This window comes from Onychostoma macrolepis, chromosome 03 (genome assembly GCF_012432095.1).
Source record: "Onychostoma macrolepis isolate SWU-2019 chromosome 03, ASM1243209v1, whole genome shotgun sequence".
NCBI classification, from domain to species: Eukaryota; Metazoa; Chordata; class Actinopteri; order Cypriniformes; family Cyprinidae; genus Onychostoma; species Onychostoma macrolepis.
Window position 1 is genome coordinate 18,420,639 of NC_081157.1, and position 20,864 is coordinate 18,441,502.

The 20,864-nt window shown below is 37.7% G+C and overlaps 1 protein-coding gene across 4 annotated transcripts in view; it reads left to right on the top strand.

The window, feature by feature from the left end:
- The window catches only part of arhgdia (Rho GDP dissociation inhibitor (GDI) alpha), a 23,663-nt gene continuing 2,799 nt past the window's right edge, over positions 1 to 20,864 (top strand). The window contains exons 1-5 of one of the 4 annotated variants that reach the window (XM_058769828.1): positions 1 to 158; positions 13,976 to 14,171; positions 16,667 to 16,753; positions 19,254 to 19,330; positions 19,792 to 19,855. In XM_058769828.1, the coding sequence (XP_058625811.1) occupies positions 13,985 to 14,171; positions 16,667 to 16,753; positions 19,254 to 19,330; positions 19,792 to 19,855 (415 nt within the window). In that variant the 5' untranslated portion in view covers positions 1 to 158; positions 13,976 to 13,984. Of the gene's footprint in view, positions 159 to 11,260; positions 11,495 to 13,975; positions 14,172 to 16,666; positions 16,754 to 19,253; positions 19,331 to 19,791; positions 19,856 to 20,864 lie in introns of those variants that run through there. The other 3 variants (XM_058769827.1, XM_058769829.1, XM_058769826.1) reach the window with 3 other exon arrangements.

Below are 20,864 nucleotides of genomic sequence, written 5' to 3' on the forward strand. Positions count from 1 at the left end.
GTTGTTGTTGCGCATGCGCAGACCGCGTGACTCACGCGCTCTACGGTATTCCCGGAAGTGTGTCGCTCTCTGGCATCGCCGCCGCTCCCTCATCGCGCCATTGAGAAGTCAGGGAAGCTTTCTCTAACCTATCGACTCGCAGTAGCCGCAGGTCCACGGTAAGTTTTCACAACAGAAACACCACGAAGATCTCATACAACGCGTGCAGAAATGACCCTACCGGGTTTTCTCAAGCGTTGACATTTTTTCCCGGTAGTTTTGCATCTTTTGTAGCTCGGTAGCTACGGCAGGTTGACACGAGACAGCAAGTTGATACATGCATTTCCAGCCTGCTCCGCCAACCGCGTTCAGTCCTTTATAAAGATGATCAATGAAAAATGATGGATGTATGTAATTTTATGGCTCGGACTGGAGGGCATCGCGTCCCCAGTATTAATTTGATCTCGTCCTGGCCAGCACAGGTTTGTCTGAATTGATCATCAGGCGTTGTCTTATTGCCAGCAGCGGAACATCAAAGTTAACGATCATTTCTAAGTGTGGGATTCTGCCTTTTTTCCCACCAATCAGAGTCTTCTAGAGATTAAACTATGAGATTGTGTTTCATAAAAGAGTGCATATTTTGACAGCATGTTTTCTGATCTCGGTGCATGGGGAAAGTTGCGATTTAGATCCGACAAGCAAGACGTGTGCCCTAAAATAACCAGTGAACTGATCATGAACGGGTCATGTACAATACATCATATGCATCTTATGTATAGCAGGTCATACGCTGAAACTGTGTTGTGACTTTAGATCTTGACCTGAGAAGAAAGGGCCAAGAAGTCGGAAGCAATTCCTAAACTTGTATTTTCTGCCGTTCACACAATCGACTGATTCATTGCATGAATTCGTGATTTGTGAATTTAATCAGTCTAACTGAAAGCATATTGTTGTACTTATTTTTTTATTATTATTAAACTTCCTGCTGCTGGAAATGATGTTCGATTAGCAGCATTAGCTTGCTAGCATGAGGAGGAACTTCCTGGATCAAAGCTGCAAGTTCATTTAGATTCGGGATGAATATAATAATTCCTTATTTTATTTTATTTTTTTAGATAATTTGCTGTATCTCTCTCTATATAACGTTAGATATTTATTGGGCATTAACGCGTTGGTTGTAAAACATATTCATAACGGTAGAAAAAAAAAAGCTGTCTTGATGCGGTTAACGTTATGTGGGGTAATCACCCATCATCATGATTTTCTTTTTTGCTTTCCTGTGTAAATCCCGGTTAATTTAATCTTACCTGGCACCGGCTGTTAAATCTACCTTAACAGAGAGCGAGGCGAAGATTAACGCAATGTTTGCCTGAGCACAGATTGAACGTTAGGAAGTATTTACATAACCATTTCTCGTGTTTTCGAAGAGCGTCCTGACTTGATTAACAAAAGAAGCCCACTGCTGAAACTGGCCCCCCAAAAAAATCAAGGCTAATTTCCTTCCTGTGTAGTGTGTGAGTGGCGCGATGTATTTTCTAGTTCCTTCTTTCTGAGGCGAATTTACGATTCTTACTATGGAGGAGAATTGGCTCATGAATATTAAGTATGTAAGCTGACGTTCGCCCGGTAAGTCTAGCTGATTGGCTGAAAGCGGAAACGGTTAGCGAATGAGCGAAGTGTACTAATCTGAAGGCTCGGTTTACGTATGTTAATTAGGTCACGTGATTGACCGCATCCGTAAGGTTTCAAAGAGACGTCGGCAGGACGTAATTAATATTCATGAGCTAAGCCGTCGCCATAGTATCCGTAATTTCGGGTATGGTGAGTTTGTCAGGGCGGTGTCTGCAGTGTTTAAACTTTGTCCTTAAGTGCGCTGAGCAGCCATTTGCAGCATTATTGTACAATATTTCTTTTAAAGGTTACATCGTGAATATGTAGTTTGTTCAAAGTTTGCTTCACATACAATATTTAAAATTAAAAGGATATTTGGTAGTACTGCACATGTTGCTATAATAACAATGTGTTCTCTGTACTGAAATGTGTTTTATTTTATTCAAGTTTGAGTTAAAGTTAGATTAAAAAAATATGGTTTTATCAAAGACTGGGTAGATTTTTAATGCGTGCACCTGTCCACCTGTTTTTTATTGTTATAAAAGTAAGAGGAATGTGAAATACTGCAGTGATATGTTTCTTTGCAACTAAAGAGGGAGGGTGGTGGCTCTGTCCTATATAACGTTACTTGACCACAATTCAATATTTCAGCTCATTTAGGGGAAACTGAAGGCAAAGCAGGTTGCCCGTGAATTTATGTTGAACACTTTGAGAACATCTGTGCATGTGCTTTTGCTTGGCTTATGTCCAAAATTAGTCCTGTAAGAAGTGCAGTGCTTTTGATGAATTTTGATAAAACGGGAATATGTAAAGCAAAAACAAACATGATTTCTTAGTATGTTTTGTTCATGTCGTTGTCTCAATTGTGTAGTTCAACCGATTGAATGAATAATAGATTTAGATTTCCTTTATGTAGTCTTTCAGGCTGATACAGCAGCAGTGAGACGGACATCAAAGAGCTGTGATGAGAAGCCACATAAAGGTCAGGCCTGATGGGCCATCACTGATATGACCACCTCTGTAAGTGCTCCCGCGGGCGCTCGTGGCTTTTATTGACCCCAGTCAAGGTAGACGCTACGGCTGGGCAATGAAAAGTTGTTATAGGATTTTATTTTTAGCCTTTTGATGATTTTTTTAGTACAGACAGGCCTAAATCTATTTCTGTTTGCCCTGAAACAGCTTGAAATGGTGCTTTTATTTCTTCAATCAGAGAAACCATCATGTCAACAACAACAACAAACCATTTTAGCCAAATAGATTAAAAATGTTTAATATTCAGCCTAAATTTTTTTTAAATAACACTGTTGTTCACTGAATCAGCTTAAGTAAAAATATCTAGTCATATTTGTTATGGACCAGTATTACAGTACACAGTACTAAACCGCAATATTTACCCGTATATCCTTCTGCGGAGTCATTTTAATATTTAAAAAGCTGAAACATTGTGGAAAGTCTCACAGCACTGTAAAATGTGTGAAATTCATAATGCTAATGCAAGTATGTGTTGCACTTGCTGTAAGGGGTTGTATAGTGAGCATTAGCGCAAGCAGTTTCAATTGTAAGTTTTCTCATTCTGGTGAGCTACTGTCATAGTAATAGTTTGAGGAAAATCTTGAAAAGCAAGTTTGTTGTACAATGTTAAGCATGTGGACCGGGAAAGTGTTTCACAGTGCTTTTTCCTGGAATTTACATTCGTGTTTGTATACTTGCATATATTTATACCTCTGTAGGGGAGGGTGCTATACATATTGTATAATATATATATATTTATATAATATATATACACAATATATATTAAGTGGAAACCAGTACAACATTTTCAACCATCTCATTCATACGAGTTTGCACATTTAATGAGACTGTAGTAAAAGTTAGGCTCCAATTTCTAAACTGCAGGATGTGCTTAATATTAAAAAGTTAATAAAAGCACATTGAGCTGTGAAAGAGATAAAGAAAATACTTGTGAAAGTATAAACCGTTTTAAATTCATTTAGAAAATATAATATATTGATTTTATGGCAACTTTAAACCACTGTTTGTAAAATAAATTTTGCATTTGTAATCTGCTTTAACATTGTTTTATTACTGACTTTTAACTTATGTTTCTACTTGCATCTACATAGTAATTTTTACTGTGATTTCAAGAATTTTTTGCGGTTATCTACAATGTTGTATTTGTAACAACTTTATTTCAAGCCACATCATAATGTGTTGTTACTATAAAATAAGATGACATTTATATATTACAAATGACATAATTAAGGACAAATGGCCTATCCCTAACATCTGTCTTTCAAAGCCTTTTCAATTTGCAAATGTGAAGTTCAATTTGATCACAGTGAGTAGTATTCTGGTCACATGATCTTATCATGTAATGATAATAAATGCTAACCTAAGTTATTTGGAAGAGATCTAGCACAGGAAGTTGAAGAAACAGGAAGTTGAAAGAAGACAAAGAAGCATCCCCCCTAGCACGCTTTTGCTTGATGCCGTAGTTTGTGTCACAGTTATTGTAGTTTTGTATGTTAAACGGGGTTACCACCGCTACTGTGTTTGTCCGAGTATGTTCATGACAAGAGCCAGAACTGGGAGAGGCTTCTTGAAGTGTGATCTATTCTTGTCTCCCCTCCTCTGATTTCTTCAAGGACCTCTGTCTTTTCTCAAGCTTTCTGCAGCATTAGGTATTTGGACACAAACGCAGTTTGGATCCCACTGCTCTCCCCGACACGTCTGACCTTCGCCTGAACAAAAGACGGCTCTTAGGGATCTCAACTTTCAACGTCCCCCTCCACCCACTTTAAATCCATCTCTTGCTCCGTGTTTGTTTTCAGTAGAGCCAATCCCGAACTGAAAGTCAGCACTGCTGACCCTCCTCTGATGCAGGCTGTGGTATTGATTGTGGAGTATGAGGCTCATGGCTGTTGCTAGGGAAGTCTCGTCACAATCTGGCCAAACCGTAATCTCCCCCCTGAGTGAGGCTGATGGATCTGAAGGCACCTGCCCAACTCGGCATTGACCTGCTTTCACTTTCTTCCACTGCCTGGTACTCTACACTTCTCACCGCATCCTTTAATAGCTTTTATTCAAACATAATTTGGATTTCTGGAGTTCTACCTCATCAAATTGTCAGCATGTCTTTTTCCTTCAAATCGGCGTTAAACAGAAATTGCGAACATCTTAACTTCCTTATTGTGATGTATAGCTGAATTAAACAGTTTCTCAAAACAAAGAAGAAAACGTTTGGTGGGACTTGATTTTGTCCATTGATTGGATCATTGATTTGTTGTTAATTGCTGTGATTGTTTCAGGTTGCTGGAGCGCAGGGATTGAAACCGAGATACTGTTAGTAGGGAAGCTACCTTAAAATTGTGTCTCTTTTGAGGTAACTTAAAGGCAGGGTAGGTGATTTGGTTCAAAAACCTTTTTTATTACGCTGGTTGAAAGTGCCACCCAGCTTTATATCAAGCTGATGTAAACCTGCTTTGACACAATTTGCATTGTTAAAAGCGCTATACAAATAATAGTGACTTGACTTGAAAGTCTGTTTACATCCTGGTAGCAATCACTAAGTTGGGTGGTCTAAATGAATTTAGGTCATCTGTGGAAGGCACAGGACTATAAAATGTTGTCGACACACACAGTCAACTTGCTCTGAAGGGTTTGCAGACCGTTCCAAAAATGGCGGATGGCTTATGTACCGTGGCCTATAGAAACAGTCGCTAATAAGGCATCTACGTATATATCCATGTTCTCACCGGTGAATGAGACATGAGGTAATCTGATAGCGTTGCATTCAACCCTCCACCAACATCGTCTCTCATCGTGTCGCTGGTTAGCCTCTGGTCTGTCTGTGCGTGTTCATGTGTTTCGGAGGAGGCGTGGCTTTGGAAAGTGATTTGCAGGGAGGGTGGGATCTTATGCTTTGAAAATCGGTTTCAAAGTGAAAATTTTCTTAACGATAGACTTTGGAAATGCTAATTTGTGAATATGTGCATGTGTATTACGTGTTCGGTATGTAAGTATGTGCGCAGGAGTGTAGTGTTTCTTTACAAAGTCACATCGCCACCTACTGGCCTGGCATGCATAATAGAGCGTTTTTAGTCATTTTCGTGGATCCATGCGAATAGGGATTGTTTTGACAACATTGTTGTCTGTACGTGAAACTTTTCAAAAATCCTAGTGGAAAACAATTCGTTGTCATGTAGCTAAACATTCAATAAAAGAGTTCAATGTTGTCTCAGAAGGCAGCTGCCTACATAGGAAGAGCGAGCAAGGCCAATTGAAGAAGAATGGGATGTTTACAGCAGTATTCCCTGAGTTCCAGGGAGAGGCAAGGATATGAACAAAGTTCCTCTGTTTACGTTGGAATTTTCCAGACTATCCTCAGAATACGTCATTTTTGGACATGGTAAGACCCCGTGAAATCCAAAATGAGAGTTTGGGTGGCTTTAAGTGCTTCCTGAAACTGAACAATAAACAACCTTTGGTGGATCATATTTACCATTAAACTATCTGTCTCTTCTGGGAAAACTGAAGATATTGATGAGTCATGTTGCATTTATGGGCGTATCCTATCAAATGTTCCCTATAATGGGAATGTACCACCACCTGACACAGACTAGCAATAAAATGTAGCAAATAATGGTTCGACTGTGGCTGTAATGAGGCTACTGGCTGCTAACGACATGCCCCACCTCGGCTTCCTGTTTTAATAGGAAATACATCAGCATAGGAAAGGAACCATTTCATTGGGTTTTATTTACAAGATGATCAGTTCTGTGCAGCACGACTTACCCTGCTGTCTTTGTACAACCTCTTTAACCATGTTCAGTGTAGAATAATTTAGTGTTTTTATGTTAAGTTCAGATCGTTCCAGCTGCCCGGGAACATTATCATTCAGTCCTGCGGTGCTGTGGTGTATGTCAGAGTGTTTCTTTACTGACTCATCCACTCTCTAATTAAGTTCAGTCTTCTTGGGTTCGGGCCAAACAGAGTAAGTGCTTGTGTGGTGCTGTGTTACCCACAGTTCCTCCATTGTGCCGAACTGCACACATGAGCCTACGGTGGAGATAATTGTTGTTCTTGTACATTGTGGCTGTTCAGGTTCACTTCAGCTTCCTTAAAGACTGACATTAACACTGTAAAGCTTCCTTGTTTGTTTGTCCCTTTGGATGTTCTTCCCATATTGTCTTATCATCTGTCCGTGAGCATGCTGCACAGAGTTCAGTTCAATTTTTTCCAATTATTTTTGTCACAGTGTTGTGGCGGCCGCAGGATATGTAACTGTTGTGATCGGATTTGGGGTTAAGTGGGACAGGAACTCATTTTCTTTGCAGTGCCACGCATGCAACCCAATAGTGCACCTACGAGGAGCTCTGCAAAACTGTGTCTTCGGATGTTTTCTGCCAACAAGACCTTTCCACAGATCAGTGGATTCAGCTGCTGAATGTTGCCAGACCATCTCGCTCATTCAGAGTCGATTGCACATTTCGTCTTTAGCAGTTTTGTGCCCATAAATAAATGCTGGTCTGTGCTTTTATATTGCATACAATCTTCATGTTGGTTAATTATGTATTTCATTTACTCGCTTGTGAGTTCATGGTTTGAATCGATCTGTGAATTGTTCAAATGAATGTGAACGATTCGGTGAGATTTTATTTTTTTTATAAACTGTCATAATCTGCATCATAAAGTGTCTTTTCATCAAAGCAAACCGCAGAACAACCGATTTTGTCGAGTGATTCTGTAATTTGTCATAAAAAAAACAAAAACAGTTCACCAAGCAGTGATTGATTTCAGTGTACTCTCATTATAAAAATAATAATAATTCTAACAAGTAAGTTTTTGTTAAAAACTAACCAGAATTAAAAATTAGTTTATAATCTCTGCACGGGAGAGTCTTGGTGTTATTTCCAAATAAAAGGAAATATATCGGTAATGGTTTTGGCTGTCGGCCAAAATATCAGCATATTGGATATCGCCAAAAATCCAATATTGTGCATTCCTAGACACGATTATTCTGATGTATAACTGTCCACTGTATGGAAATGGGGTTTAAAGAGTAACATATTGAAGCAAATATGTTGGTAATTCTCTTCGCACTCATAGTTTTGATTACAGTTCATCATATCTGGTTGGATGTTCACCCTACAATATTGACACAAATGTTTCAACGTATCAGATTTAAAAATTCTGCATATGATTGGAACTCCACGCAACTCCTGTAGTGCTTTCTATTGGGAACGAACAACTTCTGGACTGTCAAAGTTAATGAAAATGTGGCTTTAATGTTTCAAAGGAAGAGCCAATGGCTCTCACAGTCATTTTTTTAGTCTGGGCCTTGTCAACAGAGTGAAAAATAGTCATGTCTGGAAAATAAAGCAGCATCTAGTGAGAGTCTCACTTTCCCTTTCCCAGCGGATCAGACCTGCTGTTTAATTAACACGAGTGCTCTCCTTAGCTACAGTTTCCTGGATGTAAGATCACCCTGCATAACAATATTAATATCCAGAAGGCTTCTGCTTTAGCATTAGAGTAGTTTACTTTGACACTTATAAGGATAAAGTTACCGCAGTACTTTATCATGTAGGCCTTTGACTTTTTGCCAGTTGTTTGTACACCTAAAAAGACCTATTTTCCAACACAGTTTTGTGTCCGTACTTGAAGGAGCTCAGCCAAGCTACTGCACTTGAGATGAATGGCACTGTTAATGGATAATTTTCTGTTACAGGCCTCATAGTATTGACCAGTCTTGCTTTCTTCTTGAACAAATTAATTATAGCATCTACACTGCAGGTCCATTTCTAGTCGCTCTATCAATGCACAATCTCATTCACTTCACAGGTCTTTGCTGTACTCGGTGTAAACCTGAGGATAACCGGGTCTCTTGAGGATGCTGATTAGGTTTGTCAGGTAAATCCTCTTTACCTGGCGCCGTTTGACATCCCACAGCTCTTACCGACACTTCCCCCCGTTAATTAGCACTAATCTGGACTACAAAATCTTGTTGCGTTTCGTTGTTGCTCAGTAACGAGCCTAATCTCAGGCTTTGTAACCCCTAGACTAACATGTTAGTCTTGCTCAGGCTTTCCTGCTGATATTAGTTCTGGATAATCCCTAATTAGAGTGAATTTAGCTCAGCTGGACAGAACTAAATGGAGAAGTGGGTGGTGCCAGTGTCAAATTCAAGCCGTTTCCACCGTCAAGTGCGTGAACTGGCTGGGACAGCTCGCTCTGCCTTGTTTTCAACGACCTGTTGTTGTTTCTCTAGGTTATGTACCTGCTGCCCATGTTTAGGCAATAATTGTTACAACCACGTTAAATGGCTAGTCCATCATGCTCAGCTGTGTGAAATTACCCTGCACTCCCTTGTGTGTTTTAACATTGAGACGACTGCCAAATGGCTAATGGTGTTTGTACTGGTTTACTCTGGCAGCTGAAGTGATGTAATCTGGGCATGAATGCGTTTCGCTGAACTACACTTTCTGCAGGACCTTGTTTTCATGTTTTACTGATTCTTCAGCAGAAACAGATTGTACTTCCTCGGTCTTAATTAACTTTTGCCGGTTCCAGAAGGGACATGAGCTGCTTTTTTTTTTTTTTTTTTATTACACACTGGTGCTTTTCTGTTCTGCTTCCCTCAAATTAAAAAATTTAAATTACGAGCAACAAATCTATAAATTGTAATATCACAAATGCGTTTTGAATCCAATTATCTTGCAACCAGAAGGAGCTCAACAGAAAAAAATTGATAGTGACTATCTAGTAGTGATTCTGACTGATAATGTTAAAATACTGCTTGTTGGATTTTATAGGGGGTTTACTAAAACTTGCAATATCTTTACAAATGAATTACAATACAAAGATTGTGGGGACATTTACAAGACAACTAAAATGGATAAATATTTTGAGTTTTGGACATTCACTTACATGACAATGTTGTTTTTTGGGGGGCCTAAAACCATTATCGTCTCTACAAAACTACAAAGCAAATTTGTGGAAACCGTGACATCATGCAAATGCGTATTATGTGTTTGGTCTATAGGTATGTGCGCAGACGTTTAATGGCCTGGCATGAATAATACAGCGTTTTTGGTAGTTTTCATAGAGCTGTGTGAAAGGATTGTTTTGATAACGTTGTCTGTACACAAACTTTACAAAAACAGTAAGAACGTTTCTGGAATATCACATAAAACATTTTGCGAATAAAGCACCGTTTCCATCCAACGAGTCAAAGAGAACAAAAATCATCACTTCCTGATAAACTGGCACTAAATATCTTTAAGAAAACTAGGAGAAGCCACTGAATATAATCATTTTCATATATGATAAATTACTTGCGCCTCAGAGCGAACAGAATAAATGCAGTCATTGCTTCCAGAAGTGAATGCCCGCTGTTTGGGAACACAGTTGTGTAAGACAGTAATTATTCAGAAATACTTTGAAAGACTTTCCTCAGGCATTTCAGAATGTCCAAAACAACATACAGATGCTGTGAACGAGATCGGTCCTCTACTAATCAAGTTATCCCGTCTCATAGCGCAAAGTCTTTTTCAATGCGCATGGTGGAATTTATTTGGTAAATGTGTTTCCAGCGTAGTTTATTAGCTTAAAAGATAAAAAGTTTATCCTACTCAATTAGCGCTGCACGATATATCGCATGTGATTGTCATGCGCATCTCGTCAGTAAAGCCGATTCTGTGATTAGTAATAAATCTCCATCACCTGTTTTCAAATGGAGCAGCATTTAATACACAGAGCCGTAGTTCACCGACAAACTACGCAATTCGCACTCAGAATCTACGGCTCTGTGTATTAAATGCCGCTCAATTCGAAAACAGGTGATGGAGATTTATTACTAATCACAGAACCGGCTTTACCAACTAGATGTGCATGACAATCACATGCGATATATCGTGCAGCCCTATACTCAATTGTGTGCATACTTTATGCGCATTTTTAGAATTTATGCACATTTTGGCGTTACCATCCAGCTTCTTTTTTTTTTTTTTTTTTTTTTTTGCGATTATTCCAAAATGCGCATAAAAATAGGTGGACGGAAACATAGCTAATATCTTTAGCATCACTGGAAACTTCTGGTTAGATAGGTTGAATCTGGACTGTGCAGTAAGGTGTCCCTCCAGAGCAGGATTGGACACGCTTGGTTTAGTGCTAATAGGAACATGGCAACTCATCATGTGTCTGTCAGGCTTTCTGATCCTGAACTTCAAACCCCAGCCGCTGGATCAGTGCGCCAGAGCTCGCTGATGAAGAACGGCCTCTCTCGCTGTCAGGGGAGCACAGAGGCCCAGAATGGGAAAAGGCATGCAGTGTTATCTGAGGTCCTGTCTGACCGTGGCCAAAAACATCCCCTGCCAAAACTATAAGAGGACAGCTTTCACAGTGCCAGGATGACTTGCTAGAATGTTAGGCTCTTTTATTGATTACAATGTGTCATTTTCATGTTTACAGCCAGTTTAATGATAAGGGATAGCACAGAAAACTACTTTGTGGGTTTTCATGAGACAAGCTCATTCACCAGTCCTGCAATCTGCTCAAAGAGCAGAGAAGTTTGCGAGTCTCACGAAGTGTTACGCAAGCAACATCTGCCTTCGATATACACGACCTGCTGGCTGTTCTAGTACACATGTGTTGTAGGATTTTTTTTTTTTCCTTGTTGTTCACTGGCTCTCTCGGCTCGTATCTTGTTCATTCATATGTGGTCCTCATTACAACTGTTTGTGAGATTAGCTGGCAGACCTTTACTTTGTTTGAAACAACAAGTGGTTGGATTTATAGAAATAGTTACGCTGTTGGCAGCCAAGTGGAATTTCTCGTCTTCTTGATGACTTTGAGGGTAATTCGCACATGCATGTAGCAACGGCTCCTAAAGGAACATAACCAAGTATGAATTCAGCAAGTAACTGATTTTTAATTGTTGTTTTGATCATTTATTGTTAATTGCTTTGAAAATAACAAAGGCTTTAAAAAAAAAAGTGTTTAGTTATGTGCCAAAAATATAAAATAGCCATTTTTGTTGAAAAGAAATGAATGCTTTTAGCAAAGAATGCATCAAATTGAAAAACTGTTTTTGTAACAATGTAAGAACTATTTGCTACTTAAAAAAAAGAAAGAAAAATGTATGACAGAAATGTTTCTTGAGCAGCAAATCAGTATATTATTATGATTTCTGAAGGATCATGTGACATTGAAGACTGTAGTAATGATGCCGAAAATACAGCTTTGTATCACAGAAATGTTAATTTTTTTAATTTTATTGTATTTTTAAACAAATAAATGCAGCCTTGGTGAGCATAAAAGACTTCTTTCAAAAACATGAAAAGATCTTGTAGAACCCCAACTTTATAACAGTATTGTCTATAATATTCAATATTAATAAAATCCATCCTCCTGATAATTTAAATTTCTGAAGAGCCTGTTTAAAGCAATCTTGTTTAATGCTGAATTTTTATTTATGATTTTTAATCCTTCATAATTACTGCCATCATGTGAGATCTGTCCTGGGTTCTTTTTAATGGTTTAACTTAATTTTAATAATCAAAAACAATATCTAATCAGCTGAACTCGTTAAACTTTAACAATGATATAATTTATTAAATGCAAATTGTATTTCTGATAAAAATCTGCTACAAAGCCAGTTAACTTGTTACACCCTGAATTTGTTAAGCTTGGCAAAGAGAAAAAAATGCAACAAACTGTGGTTGGTCTTTTGCAGATGCATGTTTCATGCGTCAAAGCAAGCTGATAGTGATTCAGTTCTATTATGAGTGTGATTTTGTGCGTTTAGCACGCCAATACCATGTAAGGAAAGAAAGTGGCCACAATGAGGTGCCTCTCTTAAAGCCGAGCGTGCTGCAGTTCTGCAGAACAGGAAACTACAGAAGCTGCTGTCAAGGTGAAGCACTCTGAAGCCGTGTTGGGACTTTAGTGCGCTAGCAGCGAGAACACGAGCACTTTCTGTTCCAGGGCTGCTGCATTGCAGCACAAGTGTTTCCCAGACTTCCTCTGCATTCATGTCTTTGAAAGGCCACTCTGGGTGAAGATACAAGGATGAGTCTTATGACATGAATGTAAACATCCAGCAGTGAGTCAGATGCGAATTAACTGCTCGGACACATTCAGCCAGTCATTTTTTTGAGAAATGGACAGCATTGACTATGACTGTTAGTTCAAATCTTTAGCATATACACTACTGTTCAAAAGGGGTCAGATTTTTATTTTGGCTAGAAATGAATGCTTTAATTCACCAAGGACACATGAAATATATTAAAAGTGACAGTAAAAGCATTTATGTTACAAAAGATTAATATTTCAGATAAATGCAGTTGTGAACTTTGTTCCTCAAATCAAAAAGTGTCTTGGTTCCCACAAAATAGGAATGTTTTCAACATTGATAATAATAGATGTTTTTGAGCAGCAAATCAGCATATTAGATGATATTTCTAAAGGACCATGTAACACTGAGTAGTGATGCTGAAAATTCAGCTTTGCATCACAGGAATAAATTACATTTTAACAGAAATAGTTATTTTGTAATAGGCTAGTACTTCACAGTATTACTGTTTCTGTATTTTGAAGCAAATAAATACAGTCTTGGTGAGCAGAAGAGACTAAAACATTACAAAATCTACAGATCCTAAAGTCTTAAACTGTAGTATCTAGAGTTATTTGAAATATAATATAGCCTAACCGTTTGAAGTTGATGTTTCTAGAGGACCTGCTTTCCAGTGACCATTTCATCTGAATAAAACAATTGTGTTTAACTAATTTCACTGATAAATTTAGTCATTTTGAGTATTTATGTTTTTTAAAGTTTCATTTTGGGAAATTTTAAATCCTTTTTATTTTTTCCCAAATTCATTGTTTTAATATATGTTAAGATTTATATTTAAATAGAAAACGGTTCACAATATTGCTGTTTTTACTGGATTTTTGATAAAATAATTGCAGCCTTGGTGAGCTGAAGAAACTTTTTTTAACAATAGAGTATATCATGGCTTGTTTTCTATTAAACTGTGTGTGTGTGTCCTGAACACTCACTCAGTGCCGTGCAGCGTATTTGACTCCCTGCAGTAATTGGCTTTGACCACTAATGCAATAGTGCTGAATACAGATGCCCACATTAGGCTGCTTTCTCAAGTCCTTTTCCGGTGATGGCTGGAGTTTGCGTTTTGTGTGTGTGTGTGTGTGTGGTGAACTCATTTAAAATTCATTAATATTATTAAAAATTAACACGCTGGAAGAACTGATCGCATGACTTTATGTGGGTCAGATCTCCATTGCTATAATGATATTTGGCTGCGTTTGCTAAGGACCGTGTTTGTTTCCTCTCCTCTGACCTGTGTCTGTTTATGTTTTCCTCCAGCTGTCAATCATGGCCGAGCAGGAGCCCACACCAGAGCAGCTAGCCGCTATCGCAGCCGAGAATGAAGACAGCGAGGCTGTCAACTACAAGCCGCCGGCCCAGAAGAGCCTTCAAGAAATCCAGGAACTCGACAAAGATGACGAAAGCCTCCGCAAGTACAAGGAGGCACTGCTGGGCAACTGCAATGTTGTTGCAGGTATGTGTCACTTTATTGTACACGCGCTCTCTGCTCCGACCTAGTTTGATCAAAGTTTCTATGCAAACAGTCCCTTTCCCAGAATTCATCCCATGGACCAGCTCTCCTTTCAACACTCTTTGATTTGAGCTCATCTGATTAGTACATCTTGGCTTATAGCTGTAGTCTCAGCCTCATTGGCCGCTATGAGTCACGTGACGCTCCTTTCCTTCCTACGTTTTATCTGTCTGTCTTTATTATTTACTTATTTATTTAAAAACACATTATTTCTGAATTGTTTGAATATATTTATTTCAGGGCCTAAAGTCAGGCTGTCTGGCTGTTCTCGAAAGTCAAGAATTTCCTTAAACAGGAAATATTTAAACAGAGAGAGGATCCCTGCGGCCCCTCATGTTAGATAAATAAAAACCTTTTCATTTCAAAGGATTAGTAGTTCAGGTTGAAAAGTCATGTGGTGTGACTTCTTTAAAAACTCAAACAATTTGTCTAAAAAAGGGTTTTTATTCACACGTTTAATTGATCAAAAGTGACAGTAAAGTAGGGCTCTATGAAATCTGTTTTACCTTTTTCTTGTTTTTTCCATTTTAATGGTTAAATTCAATTTTGGTAATCAGAAAGCATGTCTACTTAATAAAATGTTATTAAACTGTATATGTTTCATGATTTTAATTACATTTAGCCAAAAAATACATATTTAGGATTATGTGAGTCATTTATTTATTTATTGGTAATCAAATGAAGGCACAAAACTGAAATTAAATTTATTTTGGCCAACAAAGTGCTGATTCATTCACACCGAGACATGTAGAACATTCAGGATTTATATTTAAATAGTTTTTGTGGTTTTAATATTCACACACTAGTCCATATCACGATTTGATTTAAAGGTACCGACTTTTGATATATTTGTTTGAATTATAGTGTTCCTGAAAATTTCTGTCTCAAATAAATGCTGTTCTTTGAACTTTCTGTTCATAAAAGAAAGAAATTATGGTTTCCACAAAAATATGAAGCAGCACGACTGATTTCAACATTGATAATAAGAAATGTTTCATGTGACACTGAAGATTAGAGTTATTGATGCTGAGTAAAATATGAAATGATAAATATTAAAAAAAGAAAATATTAATATTATTTTGAATTATATTGTATATTTCTTCAAATAAATGCAACTTTAGGGGAGCATAAGTGACTTCAAAACATTAAAAATCTTACTGACCCCAAACGTTTGGTATGTAAAAATTGATACTTTTAGTAGTGTACTTTTTTTCTTTTAATTTTAAGGAAAAAAGATAACCCTTTATATATATATATATGACATTTTGAGCCACTGAATTAAAAAAAAAGTCTTTCAGAATCACATGAAACCAACATGATTACAAAGTCTATGTTTCTAAGAACTTGAACTACAGTTTATTTGATATTGCGTTGCATTGTTGATGCACTGAGCTGTAGTTTGTTTAGCGAGGTAGTTGCCGGTATCTAGCCTGACCGCAATTTTTGTCAAAATAATTAGCATGTGATCTTCATCCAGATACGCATGTTGTTCCAGGACCATCAGATAATGTTGATCCAGGAATGTGTCCTACTTGAGTAAATCATGTTGTTCTGGGCTAGAGCCGTAGACTCTTGGGTAACCCTTCTCAGACAGGGCTTCAACGCCTCCAGCTGCTGTCCGAGTGCGTCGTCTGCCAGCACCCTCACGTGAGCGCTGGAAAACGAGGTCACGTATCTCCAGTTCCTGCTCCTTTTTGTTTTTATCAGCAGTCAGCCATTACAAAAACCCCTGTGTGTTATGGCTCATCCCATCACCAGAAGAGCTGTTTGAACGGGCGTCAAGAGACTGGCGTTTAATCACGTGCATCAATCTCATTATTTAATGCAGAGCGAATGAAGCAGCTCCCACAGAGACGTCAGAGCGGATGATGGATGGGCTGCAATAAGCGTCAGCGGGGTGCTTCCGCAGTACCTGCGTTCACATAGACGTCAGTGACGGGACTGCTGGCCAAACTCTATAAACAAATAGTAAAGTTGACACGAGTTGTTCATAGAACAAGCGGCATCTAACAGATTTGCAAAAAATGTTTTTAAACATGTTTTCCATCTTTTATTGACCAGCAGAACAAACAGATCTCACAGCATTAGCGAAGCCAGAAGTTGAGCTGCTCAAACAAACAGAGTGTTTCTGGAAGTCGTCGTCGTCAGACATTCCTCAGGAAGTCAACCTGTCAATGTCTATCAACTGAAATAAGATGAATTATTTTAACATTAAGTAGGGAGGTTTTGATTCCAAATACTTTATTCTGATTTAGTAGTCACTATGTACGTATTGTGAATGAACAAACGGATCCACACGGATTAAATCAAATGACTTGAAATTCTTTTCCATAGTCACCGAAGGGGAAATTTCTCGCATTTTCCAAAATGAATTTCAGGTTCTAGATATACAAATGTCAGTGTGTGTGTGGCTTATGTGCTTGTTTTCGTTATTTTAGCAGATCCCACCGTTGCCAACGTTCAAGTGACGAGGCTAACTCTTATGTGCGAGACTGCTCCCGCCCCGCTGACCCTTGACCTGCAAGGTGAGTAGAGATTACCTGTTTTGTTGACTGGTTAGTTCACCCAAAAATGAAAATTGTCATTTACTCACCCAAACTCTTAAGGGCCAGATTTACTAAACAAGGAAGAGCGCAATTCCAAAACAGCGCCAAAGGGAGGGGAAATTTGTGTAGGTGATTTACTGACAAAGCACAAATTAAAGAACACAGACGCAACATCTCATTTACATATCAACCAACGCAATCTACCAAGAGCAGCGCAAATTAGCGCAAGGATATGTTCAGATTCGGATAACGTGTTCTTGTGTCATTCCATATAAATTAATACGTGTGGGAAAAAAATCCTCTTCTTTCTACCACACGCTCTCTGTTCTCTGCAGTGCCTCCTCCCAGCAAAAATAATTGCAGACATTTCAATCGCAAAGTTTAAGACATGCTTTTTTGGGCATTAAATAATGGCGCAACTGCCAGTAATTTGATGTTAGTAAATCGCGTCGCGTGATTCATTTTAATACTCCCCTCTCATAAATTTAGCGTCTGAAAGGGAAACTCCTACAAATGCATATTTAATAAGATCAGGCGCAAAAACAACTGCGTCTACGCTTTTTCAGCGCTAATTCGTCACTGCCCTACTTTAGTAAATCCTGACAGTACTATTTTAACGCCAAAAGACGGTTTGCGCTGACGCAAGCTGTTAGTAAATCTGGCCCTCAGACTTTTGTCCATCTTCAGACTATAAATGAAGCTATTTTTCATATTTTCATTATTGTTGTCCAGTTATCGAAAGGAAATCAGCATTTTCAAGCTTCAAAAAGTTCATAAAGGCATTGTAAAAGTAATCCATATCAATAGAGCGGCTTAATCCCTATAAACTTTTATTCACCTATAAACATTAATCAGTGCACCATACTTGGTTGACGCGGCAACACAAACCTTTTTGGATCCTGCATGTTTCAGCTTCAGTAATGAACATTATTAAATATTGTTTTTGAAAATAAGACTTCAACATTGATAGGTTAGCATGAAATCTATAATGTTGACAAAAAAAAATTTATAGTATGCATACATTTAAATACCCCTTTTATATATAGTCTCATCACATCGCATATGTTGTGATTTCACAACCTGAGGTCTTTTCTCTTGCATACATTCATTCCGTTATTAGTAAATGCTATTTACGTTTTCGCTAAGCCAGACCTGTGGTGCGATGAAATCTTACTGTCACATGACCCAGATAAAGCACAGCAGCCTGAAAGCGAGTGCTCGGCGCTGGCACAGAGAGAGAGAGAAGATGAGCAGACTGAGAGTATGTGTGTCCTGCAGCCATCTGCTGGGAACAACATTCAACTGCAGTCGGTCATTCACACAAGAAACCTCTACCATATAACTGACTAGGATTTTATTGGCCATACGTATTTTTTTTTTATTCTTATCAACCATGGAAATTTTACATATTTAATTTTTTTCCCCACTTGTGCAGGTCAATGTTAGTTTTTGTACATTACAGATTTTTTGATGTCCGATGCCAATATCTTAGTGAACAGGTTGGCCAATGGCTGAAAGAAAGATAAAGATGGCAGATAACACGAGCATAAATTATAGCAAATAATTTTGTCATATTTATTCACTAAAATGTTAAAATTTGGTACATATAATTAAAATGCAAATCGTTCAAATAAAGACCAGGCAGCATAAAACACTGCAGGAAGCTGGATAGTGTGAAGTTGCTCGCTCGTACTTGTCTTGAGACAACCAAACTCTTTTTTTTTCTCATAATTGCGTGATACAAACTCGCAATTGCAAGTTAAAGTCATAATTCTGACAATTCTGAGAAATAAAGTCAGAATTGCGTGATATAAACTCGCAATTGCGCAAGAAAGTTGCAATTCTGAGAAAAATCAGAACTGTGAGATATAAACTCTCAATTCTGACTTTTTTTTTCTCAGAATTACGACTTTTTCTCAGAACTGAGATATAAACTCGCAATTCTGAGAACATAGTCTTTTTTTCCCCCTCAAAACTGGACTTTAACTCGCAATTGCGAGTTTGTCTCACAACTCTGAGAGAAAAAAAGTCAAGAGAAACTCGCAATTGCGAGAAAAAAAGTCAGAATTGCGTTTATATCACGCAATTCTGAAAAAAAAGTGAGAATTGTGAGTTTATATCTCGCTATTCTGACTTTATATCTCACAATTCTGTGAAAAGAAGTCAGAATTGTCGCAATAACCTTTTTTTTTTTTTATTCGGTGGCGGAAACGGGCTTCCATATAAACGGATTTGTCAGAGGTTGAAATTAAATGTTTAACGGCTATTCAAAGATTTGTTAAAATGATATGCCAGCAGTATATTAAAATACTGTTTTGGCGCTTGCCTTTATTGGTAGACACTACAGAACTGTTAAACAAAGATGGTGAACTAATGAAGACGGAGAACAAGCACAGTTTATTGAGTTCAGAACAATGCACTCTGGTATGTTTTGAAAGCTGGACTAACTTGTGTTTGTGTGTGTTTGTTCCACTCTCAGGTGATCTGGAGTCCTATAAGAAGCAGTCGTTTGTGCTGAAGGAGGGAGTGGAGTACAGGATAAAGATCAGCTTCAAGGTCAGATGACCACAACTGGAAACATTTAGATGCAGTAATTGCTAGGAATTGATGGTGTCACACAACTTTTGTCATTGCGTGAGAATTTCACAGCCACTTAACTGTACAAGTTATTTCTACTAGAAATCCAGTGATAGTTTAGATTTCATTACCACGGTTTAGTGCATGTTAGTGGATAACCCAGTAAAGGAAAGGTACTTCACTTCCACATTTGTTGAGTATATCCTCTTATTTGAAACTTGTACTCTCTGTATTTCCACATTACTCCACGTTTCTTCCAGTCATGTGTTAAGCAGTCGCTGTGTGAATATATCTGCTGTGCTATAAATGGTCACACATTGTATATTTGCCCTGCATGTAAACAACATATGCAAACATGTTGCTTGAATCTATACCTGTTTATCAGTTACATAATGTGGCGTCACTCCTGACTGGTCCTATATATTTACATCTGTTTACAGGTAAACAAAGAGATCGTCTCAGGGTTGAAGTACGTACAGCAGACCTACAGGAAAGGGGTGAAGAGTAAGTGTTCTTTAAAAATCACAATACAACTTTCACATTACACCGTACGTTTCATACCAAAATCAAAGGAAAAGAGATGAATGTGTTGCTTTCCAGGATTTGTAAGCCAAACTGCTCTTATTACTTCAATTTTCTTTTAATTTTGGGGTGAAATTAGTTATATGACCCAGATATTTTCTTAACAGGTTTCTGCATTATATTGGTTTGTTTAGATGAATCGATATAAAGGAGTTATTGGATAGGGCCGCTCTTTAGAGCAGCTTCTATCATTGTTGAAATGCCGTTATGCAAATCCTGTGCTGTTTCTGGTGGGATTTTGATTTATTTAAAAAGAAAAGCCTCCAGTTCTTTGAGGAACTGGATGTGAAAATCTACCTCCCCTCTGTTCACCAAAGCTTCCCATTAATACTTGATCATATTTTGCAATCTACCTTCAACATGTTTAGATTGTGTGTGTGTATTATGCACATATGAACAAGTAGGAATGGGCATTAAAAAAAGTATTTCTCAATAATAATAGTATTTGCTGTTAAATTGTTTAAAAGGCTAATAGTAATATTCCATTTAATGTAAGAAATAAAATCTGCTTTAAATTAATGTTTTACACAGTTTATAATTAACTGAAGATGATCAAATATTATTCTTTCTTGTCCATTTATATGCACCAATATAACAATTAGGACTGTCAAAATGGCTGAAAAACTAAATTCGAATTTTGTACTTAAATCTTATCAAAATTTGAATTATACTCAAATTTAAAATGTATAATTTCAGTTTTTGTCTTCTCTCCTGAGGCCACAAGAGGGTGCATATTACAAATGACCGTTTATTCAAAGCAATAAAATAGCATGACTATCTGTGAAAAAAGAGCATAATGTTTAAAATAATGTTTATTATAATTAAGTTGCTTAACTATAAACAAAACAGCATCATATATATGCATAGTTTAATACAAAGGGACAAAAGCCAATCATTTTTTTCATTTAAAAGCATGAGATGCAGTGGGTTG